The sequence below is a fragment of the Erithacus rubecula genome, assembly GCF_903797595.1.
Source record: "Erithacus rubecula genome assembly, chromosome: 15".
NCBI lineage: Eukaryota > Metazoa > Chordata > Aves > Passeriformes > Muscicapidae > Erithacus > Erithacus rubecula.
Genome location: NC_136667.1, coordinates 11183266 through 11195612, shown reverse-complemented (window position 1 = coordinate 11195612; position 12347 = coordinate 11183266). Strand labels below are relative to the sequence as shown.

Below are 12347 nucleotides of genomic sequence, written 5' to 3'. Positions count from 1 at the left end.
CCGTCCTCGCCGCCGATTCCAAGGAACCGCCAGGCTCCTGTCACGGGGATTCCACCTTCAGCCATTCCAGCCCCAAAGGGGCTCCAAAGCTCCCCCACAAGGTTCCACACCGCGGCCGCGCCCGGCAGGGACCTCGGCGCCCGAGAACAGGGAGGGTGCCCCGCACTCACCGCCGCCGCCGCCTCCTGCGGCCCCCAGCACCCCAGCAGCAGCACCAGGCAGCCAGCGGCCAGGTTAAAGCTCTGCCGCCGCGGCTCCATCCTGCCCGCTCAGGAGCTCCGGAGCCGGCCCTGCGGCGCGGGCATAGCCCGGCTAGGCAGCGCGGCTCCCTGCAGGCGGCTCCCACCAGCCGCCCCGACGCTAGCGCCCGCCCCTCTACCGCACTCTCCCGCTTCTCCTAGCTCAAGTCCGCCCGGGACTACAGTATTCCTCCGCTCTGGGGGCGGTTGGGGAGGGCGGTGTAGGGCACGCTGCTGCTACTGCTACCGCCCCTCTCCTCTCCAAGGAGGCCACAACCCCCCACCCTTCCCTCAGGCGCTTCGGCTTTGTCGGCTCGAAGAGCGGGCGCCGCCTCTCCCCGCCCCGCACCTCCACCGGGCGGGCAGCTGGACCCCGGACTATTTTCTACAGCGGAAGTTGCCGGGGTGGGTGGGTGGGTGGGTAGAGGTGAATTTGTTGCCAGTGCCGGGTTGCCCCTCTGGAGGGGCGGGTGGTGGGCGTGGGGCTCGCCTGGCCCAGCCTCGGCTCATCCGGCCCCGCTCAGGTGCGACGCCTCGGGGGGACTGCGCAAACTTCCTGCCTGGGCACGCTGTGAGTGCCTGGCGGGGCTGCGGTGCCTCGGAAAGTGAGCAGTGACTGACCCCGAGCGGGCAGTTTCAGCCCGGCCGCTACGCCGGGGCTGCGCGCCCTCGGTGCTCCGTCGTGCCGGGGGAAGGAGCCCTCGAAGCGGGCGCAGCGTGCCCTGCCCGCCCTGAGTGACGGCGGGCCCTCCTCTTCCTCCGGCGGGCGCAGCGGCGCGAACCCGGCTGCGCTGTGCCCCCGCGGGCAGCCCGGGCCATGGGGCGCACAGGGTGAGTGCCAAGCGCAGCCGCGCCCTTCCCGCACTGCCGTCCGCACCGCCGTGACTCTGTCCCTTTGCCTCCCGCAGGGCGCTGCTGCTGCTGCTCCTCTGGCTGGGCGCGGAGCTGGCGAGTGCGGTAAGTGCGTGCAGGTCCGGGCCGCAGCTGTGCTCGCTGGAGGTGAACGTGTCTGCTCAAACCTGTCGGGGTTTGGGCATCCTTCGGCCAGAAAAACGACGCATCCCCGCCCCCCTCGAAAAGATGCGCGGATTATTGTTTTTTTTAATTGCCGTACACATCTGCTCTGGAGTTGCTTTGTGCCTTTTATCTGCTCTACTTTGACTAGCTTCTGGGAAGTACACTGCGTGCAAGACCGTCTGTGTGCGGTGTAACAGCTTTTAGTGTCTGCTAGCGTGATCAGTTTCTCTCTTTGCAACTGACCGCCTTTAGTTCTTTTTTAGCATCTTCTCAGACCTTCCTTTAAAAGCGGACCCTTGTTCACAAGGAATGCAGTCCAGAACTCGTCTTTAAGTAAAAGAGATGTGAGAAATTGAAGGATTAAGCTTTTAGGTGTTGTATCAAAGGTTCACCACTATGGATTAGTAAATGTGTTCTAAATTCTAAATTGGTATGCAGAAACAATGACTTTATGATCTATCTGACAACTTTATGACATAAACATGGATTTTCTTATTTTCTCTTGCTGTTCCTAATTAATGCTTAAACAGAGTAGTATGGGACTGCAAGTTTTTAAAATGTTCGTAATTTTCTTCTTTTTTAGTGTTTTGGTAGATTTTCTGCAACTGGAATCTGCAATTGTTAGCCCACTTAACTAGTGAATAAATATGTAGCCTAAATTAAATGTCCAACTGATGTATAGTCAGCAGTTCAAAAACACCTCTTTGTTACATTGTAATGTAAATTAAGATCAGAAAATAATGTTTATGGTGTGGATTTTATAGTGTAAATACTAAATTTAATTAATGTTAGTATAATATTTTTAAAGTATGTTTATTTTGATTCAACTTCAGACAGATTTCTAGCAAAACCAGTTGAAACATGGGTTCTTGATTTGTTATCCAATGCTCTTCTACTGCTTTTGCTTCTCTTTTTGATTAAAATTTTAAGGATCTATACTCTTTCTGTGCAACTGAGAAGAAATCTTCTGAAAAGGCTTTAATAGCAGATGGGTTTATGCATTTTATAAATAGGAAAGGCTTGATTGTGTTTAGCATTTTTCATAATCAATTGCACTAGTAGAATTTCATCATCCTGATCAGGTGGTAGTTACAAGCTCAAAGATTAAAAGATTAGAGAGTTTTATTCAGCAAAACCAAGAAATGTTCTACTGAGAGTTCTTACTGCAGTGGAATCTAGGTAGAAATGACTTTTATAAAGCAGGGATGTTAAAGGCAAATGTTGAAATTATTTTGAGAGAAATGTGCTGCATTTTGCAATCATTTATATAAATTTGTGCAATATGACAGTTAAATTATTGCTGATTGATGCAGATGTAGCTAACAGCAGATTTTCAATTGTTTGCTCCCAATTTACTCCATAGCTTTTGGAAAACATCTCTTAAACAGTTTGATTTCTGTTAGTTCTTTAACATCTTTCACTGCCCATAAAGAAACTCTTGTCAATTAAGTCAATCACAATATTTAAATTACTATTATGTTATATTTCTAAGTCTTCCTGAGAATTTTTTTCAGGGTTGGAAAACAATGAAAATCTTACTTGCTGTGTAATCACTCTAAAAATATAAAGAAGAATCAGAAATAGGTTCATCAAATACTTAGTCCTTTATATGTCTAAGTAGATGGATTTAATGGTTTCTATTAAAATGCTGTCAAACATGCCCAGCAGGAAAGAGTAAAATTATATTTTGGTCAACTTCAGATACAGCAGTAGGTTAATAACTGACTTTCTGGTATCAATGATTTAAAAACACGTCCTAACACCTTTCAGCATGAAATAAGCTGTTAAGAAAAAGTACTGGTGATTGAACTTGCACTAAACAGGGGTTTTTTTTTTGTTTTTGGTTTGGTTTTTTTTTTTTAGGAAAACTAGCATCTCTGAAACACTTCTTAATAGATCTCTGATATATAATTTGAAGTTCCAGAGCATAGTGAAGTATAATGTCAATAAAATGAGGTTAAAGCTCTAGGTTAAGGAATAACAACTTGTAGAAGACTATCCACAGAGACAGTCAATTTGTTGCTAAAGATTGTGTAATTTATAACTTTGTTCGTATCTTTTTCTTTTAAATAATCTAATTTCAGTAATTTACCTGTTGTAAAAGAAACATCACTAAAATGTTATTCCAAGTTCTTGAGCACTCTTCAGGAAGGATACTGTGGACATGACTAGTATACACAGTTCCTGGCATATCAGGCCAGCATCTTGTATCAAAGCTGGCTTTGATTCAGAGGTCTCAGTTATGAGGTGTAGTCATCTCACTTTTGGTATGAATGAGATTTTAATCTCTATCTAAATTAATATCTCTGTTAAAAATTATTTTTCTTGTGTATAAATTATGATCTCTTTTGCATGGCAGTACAAAATTAGTCTGATCTCTGTTTTCATAAAGCAAGTGTTGAAAACATGAATGATTTGCTGTTACACAGAGGGTTACATGGCAGAGAGATTGTTACCTGTAGACTAATTGCTGGGAATGACCTAAGAGTTTCCCCTAACAGCTTTCACCCTGGGGTGCCTCCAGAAGCTTCATTCATTGTTTCAGTCTTTTATTATCAATCATTTTCATTAATAATGAACCAGGAGCATCAGTGCAAAATGCTGTGCTAATACAAAACAACATAGTGCTATCTTTGAGACATTAGTTGCACTGAGACAAGTGACAAGGGATTGTCCAAAGGTAAGGGATATAACACAAAAGATTGGAACAGTGCAAGAGAGGCAGAGATTTGCCTTGGCTAATCACTGTCCTCCCATGACGCTTTTGCAGGCTACAGTGCAAAGTAGAGTTTTTAGGAGAGGGACTTTTAAAAGTGTAATTAGTTCTGCTGCTGCTTCTGAGATGTCATAAATGTGAGATGAAACGTGATTAAAATGGACACTAAACTGAGAGACAGCCTCTTGTAATGAAATTTGAGATTCATGTCACTTCACAAAGCTCTCAGCTGAGCTGCATCCTGGTCCTGTGCTGTCATTCTGCTCCCAACTGGGAGCATACCAGGCATACAGGTGAGATGGTAAATCCTCACTTATTTACTTTCTGTTGTTGTTGAGCTAGTTGAGCACACCTGGAATACATCCTAGTTTTAATATAATATCCTAAAGAGCTACTTTTAGGACTTATTGTTGGACATGTTCTGTTGGAACAACTGAGCTTTCAGGTGGAGTTCAGTAAGATTTCTTCTCTAAGTGGTCTTCATGTACTGTTGCAACTCTTTCAAATCTGTGTGGGTTTTTTTGTTGTTTGATGGTCTTTTTGTTTGGTTTTGTTTATTTCTTTTTGGGATTTTTTTAGCTAATATATGTGCAGATTAACTAGAGCCACTTCCTTTTCCTAGTACTTGATATCTTCTTCAGCAAGAATGTCTTCAATATCCAAGTAAGGCAAACAAAAACTGTGTGCTAAAACCAGTTCTGGGAAGTCTGCTGTATTTTCAGTAACTGAAGTTCTGCTAGTTTATGACAAGCTAGCCCAAGTGATCTTGTTTGTCTATATCTTCATATATCCCAGGTTTTCTGTGTTTTCTACTATTTTTATATCTATGATACAAATACTTCATAGTGTCTTTTCCTTTATTATGTACTGGACCAACTTAATTGAACTCAACTCCTTGTTTTCAAAGGCCAAAAATAAATTTTATTGCAGAGCCTCTGACAGAGGGGAAAAATCAGCTGTTTAATTATGGATGTTTAAAACCAGAGTTGCAGGTCTTAACTGCAATTCTTTTCAATTCAGTTTCTGCAAATATGATATAGTCCATTAAGAGGTATTTATGAAGTTTTGACCTTTCCTTTGCCATTTTAATCAGCATTTTTAAGTGTTCAACCCTTCTATAACTTGACTTTTACAGCTGTATCTTTATGTACCCATAGACCTTATTGGGAAAAAACTATTATCTACAGTAAAGTTAGTCTTAAGGAGGTAGTCTACAGAATTCAAGAATTAAGATAAAATACCAACCTAATCTTATAAATCTCAAGATTTGTTGAGGCAGCTTCTACTCTCTAAGAATGCATGGCTGTGGAGACATTTGTTGGTGAAGGCTGGTCCTTCTGCAGAGATAGTTTGAATAACAATAGGTCTATGGTAAAATAATAGTAATTATACTCTGGTTCTGTAGCAAAATAAGGAGAGTTACTAAAAAAAGAAACTGATTGTTGATGACACTGCTAATTTTCTAGCTTTTGCTAAGATGTTGCATTTTAGGGGAAACTTTCATTTAAATTGAATGTACTTCCCGATTTGAACAAATAATTGCTTATTTGCTGAATATTTTATGTGTGCTGAAAACAACTGAGCATGTTGCATTTTATTTGGCACTCAGGTACCATGTCAGCTTACAGCAGCTATGAAAAGATGTATGTGATTGTATTCTGAAGAGCTTTTGTGATATTATTATCTGTTTAAGGCTGTGGCTGCATTTGTAGAGGTGTGAGGCACTGTGTGACCTGAAGAAACATTTCATTTTCTCTTGTGGACAATCACTGGCACCAGCCACTGTATTCCCTTGACTTAAGCACTGCTATTGTTATGCTGGCCTCCCTAAAGGAGGCAGAGTGATTTGTGCTGAGGCTTCTCCCCAATTTATCCATCTTTGCTGTACAGAATCTCTTAATGAGTAGGATTTGATAATGCCTATATCTCAGCTTAAATGTTGTAATGATGACTAACAACTAAAAATAAGAATTTTTTAAGCTTTCATTGATAGGTTATTCTCAAGCTCTCTGAAAATCAAGTCTCAAAATGAGGACTATTATTGTGGAAAAAAAAATAAAATGAAAGCTTTTCTGTTGTTAGCTGTGGAAGGGATTGTTCTAGTAAGGTCAGTCTGTGTTTCAAAAGGGATTAGAAGGAGTCTAAATTGCTTGTTAGAGGGTACCTGCAAAATCCGGTCTTGATGACTGCAATGTTGACTATTATTGGAGGAAAATCAGTGGGGAGATCAGGCACTGGCACTGATATTATGCACTTATTTTCTTTATGTCACTGGGACTTTTGTTTGTTTGTTTGTTTGTTTTTTAGCTATCCATATAATCTAAAAAGGGTATAAATCCTCTCTGGGCTTTACATACTTATTTCCATTTATATGCCTGAACAGAAAAGAGCATTTAGAGTGGAATTATGCTGTTCCTGTTACCTGTACCCTACAAAAAAGGGAATTTAGAGGTGTAGGAAATAAATAGGAAAATACATGAGAGAAGCAAATTATTTGTTCCCATGCTTTTTGCACAGACTTCCTGCAGTTCAGCCTGCCTTGAGTCTTCCCATATGACGTCCAATTCTCTGATTGTGTGATTTGTATGGAAGTTGTGTTGCTGCCATTTCAGGAGCTGTGTTTAACTTTCTACTTTAAAAAGTTGTTGACAATAATCTACTTACAATCACATTCATATTTTCTTTTCAGAATGGTTTCCTCTTCTCTCAGGTCTGAAGAAACACAAAGAGGAAACACAAATGTCATATCCAAGGAGCTGTTCCATGAATCTGCTTCTTCCTTGACTTCTTTGCCACATTTTTTAACAGTTCTTGTTGGTCAGAGGTGACTTTGCTGGTCTTCTGATGCTGCTCATATCCAAATACATACAAAGCACATCCCCCTGGTTTGTGCTTCCTTTCTTGTTGTTTCTGCAGCATTTTGATTTGCTTTGGTTGTGTCAGCCTCTTGGGGCCACTAAATCAGCACCATCTAGTTTGTGTGGTCTCTACTTACTTGGTTACCTTAACACTGAGAGAATCAACTCTGTGAACCAAATTGGTCTGATTTGCTTCAGTCAAGAGAGATGTTAATAACTACTGCATTCTGAGTTTGCTTTATTCACTCACTGCTCTATTTTCTCCTATTTGGCTGGAATCTACTGTACTTTATACAGTCTCCAGCCCTTGCCTCTACGTGCTCATGAGCTGCTCTGCCTTTCTGTCTCTGCTTTGTGCTTTAATAGCCAGGGAGACTGCCAGTATCACTGCTGTTAATCCCTCAGCGATTTCTCTGATGCCTCACTCCCAGCAGTGAGGACTTGTCAGTGCCTGTTACCCAGGAATCTCCATTGCACAAATCTCTTTAAAAGGTTTGCACCTCATGTTCATTGCTTTCCCCATTAGCATAGAAACAAACGATTCCATGCTTGACACAAGCATTTGGCAAGATCCCGGTGTGATGCACAACACAGGTCAAATCTACTCTCTAGGTGTGCTAGCTAGACTCGTTTGGAATTAGCTAGTAAAGGCAATGCATCTAAGTTTCTGTAAAAAAAATGAAATTAATTTTCTTCAGTTTTGCATATTTGTCATTTTTAAAATTCCATTGAAGGAGAAAGGTTGGAAACAAGGTAGCAACGGCAGCATTAACTGTTTCCTTAGCATTTTTTTTTTTTGGCTGGTAGATAGATCAAAACCTGCAGCTTTCTAGAGATTAAGTATTTGTACGGTGTAAACTGAAAGCCAGCTGTATAAATTAATTTCTAGCACTGTTTAGAGGGGTTGGTTTTGACCTAAAAATTAGAGGAGAGGAAAATGAAAAATGCAGTTAAGCAAGAAATGGACTTATGAATGCTCCTGTGCATTAATTAAATGTCACCTACTCTATTTTTTGCAAGCAGCATCACTTTAAAGCTCTAAATAGTGACAAGTCAGTGCTTTGTCTTTTCCCTACTGTTAAAAATTACTGCATGTACTTTACCTTCTCACATTGTATTAGAGTGTTTTCAAACCAATTTCTTACATTCCTTACCCATTTGTTTGAATCATTGAAGTTTTTATTTTTTATTATGGTCATGCCCTTGCAAGTAGTAAAGTTTCTTTCTTGACATGAAATAATGCTTAGTTTTTAAAAGAATTTTAAAAGCAAAAACATTCTTCAGAAGGCTATAAAATTGTCGAAGAAGTGATGAAACTATTACTCTTAATACTTTAAGTTAAAGTCTGTTTAGAATTTGTAAGCTGGCAAGTCTTTTTTTTAGAAATGCATATAGAAATGCATATCATTACTATAACAAAGTTAAATAGATTGACACACTGAATAATGGCTTGACTTTCTCAAAGAGGAGTAACATTTAAAAGTTGTAATAGTTCTCCTTATATAAAACTTTTGCTGTGAAGTATTGTGCAGATATCACTTGCTCTGTAAAATATATATTTAAAAATGCTTTTAAAAGCAACTTGGAATTATTGCTACTACTGTAGTGGAAATACATCAAAACAATAGGAAGGCAAATCATTGTATTGTACTTGGAGGATTAAAGATCTGCACAAAGCAGGATGTAACTCGACTGGAAGAATGTAACCTTGCAGGAGCAAAAAGCAAACTTGGAAAATTAAGAATTTATAGTAGTTTTCAGACTTTTCCATAAAAGGAACCTGTAGGCTTTCAGCTTCAGCCTTGTAAAGTTTTAGACTATTATCAAAATGGGGGGGGGGGTTTGAAAAGTTGGAACATTATCTGTAAAATCAATGTATCTCTTTAAATGCCTTCTCCATGAGGTACAGTGTGGATTTGGCTGGAAGGTGAGGTTGGCAGGTCCTGTACTGCACTGCACAGTGTATACAGCATTTTGCATAGAAAATGCTGAGCCTTTATTACCGGAAATGATAGAAATGTGCTGTGTCTTAGTCTCGTGGGATGAAACACAAACACATTGCTTGTTATTTACCTAAAATGTTGTATCTGTTTTCAGATAGAAACTGTTTTTCAACAGAAACACAGTTTTTTAACAGCTGTCTCTTCTTGTAAACTTTTTACAAAGGAGGACTAGTGCATTTTTAACCTAATAAAGTAGTTTTGGCTTAAACTGGTAATACCCTTTGAAATCTCTTTCTACATGTGGTGCTTGGCTTTGCTGTGACTTGAAAAGGTGTAAGATGTAAGAAAATGTAGAGAAAATATGTTAATTGGTGATGAAAAGAAGAAGCTTTCAAACTACTCCTGTAACAAATGTAGCAAACTTTTTGTCACCAATGTAAGTGTCAACTCCTTAGCCTACTTTTATCACAAATAGAAAATTTCTTTGAATACTACAGAAGTTTTAAGGTTTAAGGAGTCGGTAACCTTAAACGGAATAGTTAGTAGTCTCTTCAATGTAATGATTATATGGTTTGCTCTGTGGTACTTTTAACAACCTTAATCACTGTGAATGTATAATCTTGTTAGGATTAAACCAAAATCTGCCTAGATAATTAGAGTGAGCTCCGAACTGTGGTTTGACCTGTATTTTTAGTGGAGCAATTTCCATGTGAATGTGTGTGGGGCGTGTGGAGTCCCGGGGCAGTGAGGGGCCCCTGTTCCTCAAGGGGTCTGTGGAAAATCACCCGGGAGGTTTTGCAGAGACTGTACGAACCGTGGGCTGGGTCAGAACATCTTTTAATGTGGCAGAGCACGTTTTCCATTGAAGGTAAAATGTGTTTGGAGATCCTCCATTATGCAGAGGTGCAGGTTAGGTTGAATCCTGAAACATGCTGTTGAAGTTACAGCAACATTTGATCTGCTTCGACCCTTCTGCTGGGTTCTTTTATTTCGTTCATTTCACGCTGTTTCATTATGTCATACAAAGAAACAAGTTGCAGCTTTTCCTTTAAAATACCTAATCACTGTTTGCATTACTGTGCTGTCTTTCACCCCTGATCGGCTGAGTACTGGCATTTACTCTCTTGGGTGTGTGAAGAAGGCCTTGCCTCAAGTCATGCATCGAGTTTTGCTTCTTTGAACTGTTGCAGCTTGTGCTTTGTAAGGCTCCTCTCTAAATGAGGGGAACTTGAACAATCTGCCTTTGGAGATCTTGAAAGCTTGAATCTCTAATCTGTAAGTCACAAAACTGCAAGAAGTTAATTATAGCTACTTAAAGACTCTTCATTCAATTGTACTTTCTTCTATAGGCAGGCATGAGACTGTGAAGTTTCCAAAGAATCTGCTGGATTTTTATTTTTCAAATTTGTGCTATCCAGCCAAGTTCTGCACGTCTTTCAGAGAGGAGGGGCAAGGATTAAAATCCAGCTAATGAGTCTTAACCACAGTCTGTCAGTAGTAGAGTAGAATTAATTAATATTTATATTGGATCTCCAGTGCTACTATAACTTTTCAACTCCATTCAAGGGTACTTTATGAATCGCAAACCAAGTATTTAGGATAGAAGTAAATAAAGGCTACGAAAAGGCAACTTTAAGGGTTTTTTTGGTTGTTCAGTTGAAGTTTTTATTTTTTTACTAAGTTACTGTCCACATTTGGAATGACTGTTTTACAGTTTTCTCTACACAGAAGACTGTCAGCCCAGGCATCTTTGTGCAGTAATATTGGCTACAGATTTCATTTGAATTATATAATAGCATTCTGAATAACAGAGAGAAATTTTCACAAAGTAGTTCTATGTTTTCTAGATGTAATAGTAAGTTTTCTTTGTGAATAAGCAGGCAAAATACTTCCGGCATATGTTTTGTTAAGATGTGTTCTTATGATTTCATTAAAGAAATTCCAGTGAGAAAGTTACTTCCCTCCTCTTCATTCTGGTATTATGAACTCACTCAGAGGAGGATAGAAGGGTACCAGATTTCAGGACTAAATTCCTTTGCCAGAGGAATGTGCAGTGAGACACAGGTACAGACTAGCTCCACAACATACTTGTTTAGAGGGGCCTTTCTGCAATTTAGCAGCTCACAGATCTCAGATTTACAACATTTCCTTATCTGGTTTTGTTTTAAAAAGTGAAAACCAGGATTAGTCTTTGTGAAGAATGTAATGAGTTGTTTTTGATTTTCAAAGGGTGAATACTTTTCTAGATAGGCAGTAGAAGTGTTTTGTAAGACCCTTAAAAGCTATGGATGCAATTGTGAGAAAGGTAAAGACGATTGAAAAGCAGTTATGCTGCTGTCAGGTGTACTCTGGCTACTGTGTTCAGTTGAGGTCACTGAGAATTTAGTCTGCACCTTACATAGTGTGTCACTGGGGGCCTCACTTTCTTTTGGAATTTTATTTAGTGTCTGACATAAGTAATCCTGATTTTCCTTATTTATTCAATGTCAGTGGCATCTTAAACCTGATTATTTAGATCTTACATCACACTGTATCAAAGTAGCACTAGTGTCAACTTGCATCTTGAAAAAGTTGCACAGAAGCACTGAGGTGCTTCCATTATGTTAATCATAAAACTACTGTGGGAAAGGAATTCCAATTCTGTTTGGAACCAGATTATCTCTGTAAAATGAAACCACCACAATTCATTCAATTACTTGACAGAGTTGTGAAATTTGCTGTTCTTGCTCAGTTTATAACCATTGCAGTGTCTGTTCTTGATAAGACTGAAATCACTAATTCCTGTGTGATGATATCAAGAAACTGTAGCAGGATATTGACTTCTATCAGATATTTCATCATTAGGGCAGGAAGCTAGTATTGTGTAGATAAAACACCAGGACCTGATTGTGGCATAAAGAATCCTAGATTCTATTGTCAATATAGCTTGAAGAATGGCTTTGTAACTTTCTTAAATGCTCTGTACCGTGTTTGTAATTATCTGTAAAGTAATCATACTGCTCCCAGTGGTTTATCTACCTGTTTATCAAAAATTGCATATTTTTTCCTTTATTTCAAGGCATTGTGCTAGAGGATGCTGCTTCCAGATGGGAAGGTATGCCTCAAGGCACTGTTGGTAATACTCAAACAAATTTAGTTGGGAACTGAATAAGTGTTTATTTGTGTTTTCCTCAAATTCCTAAGTCAATGCAAGGAATTTTTCTTTCTTGGTTTTCTTAACTAATCTACTAGCTCTTTTAATATGCATGAATAGAGAATTGGGATAATAATATACAAAATGTATATTTTGTAAAAAACTGATCTGAATGCAGGTTTGAATTTCAGTTTTAATTTCACAAAACTGAAGACTTTACCTAAATCTTGTTATTTTCTTTTCATGTATTCCACTCAGTGCCATGAGCAGGCTAGAAGTAAGTATTACTTAAAAAATTAGACTGTATCAAACAAATAGCATCTGTGTAAAGAAACAGAGCAATGGTAGTATTATTTTAATTTGTTCAAATTATAAAGGCATAGTGTAAATAAAACCATAAAGTATTATAGTAATTTGCACAGGGATACAGGTAATACCACA

General features: G+C 39.4%; 2 protein-coding genes across 3 annotated transcripts in view; one reads left to right on the top strand and one right to left on the bottom strand.

Moving 5' to 3' along the window:
• The window catches only part of COL4A5 (collagen type IV alpha 5 chain), a 75770-nt gene extending 75255 nt beyond the window's left edge, over positions 1-515 (bottom strand). For both annotated transcript variants that reach the window (XM_079318564.1, XM_079318565.1), the window contains exon 1: positions 171-515. In XM_079318564.1, the coding sequence (XP_079174690.1) occupies positions 171-260 (90 nt within the window). In that variant the 5' untranslated portion in view covers positions 261-515. The remainder of the gene's footprint in view (positions 1-170) is intronic.
• A 130-nt stretch (positions 516-645) lies between these two features.
• Positions 646-12347, top strand: part of COL4A6 (collagen type IV alpha 6 chain) — a 113159-nt gene continuing 101457 nt past the window's right edge. The window contains exons 1-2 of the mRNA XM_079318561.1: positions 646-1070; positions 1148-1196. Of these exons, the coding sequence (XP_079174687.1) occupies positions 1057-1070; positions 1148-1196 (63 nt within the window). The 5' untranslated portion in view covers positions 646-1056. The remainder of the gene's footprint in view (positions 1071-1147; positions 1197-12347) is intronic.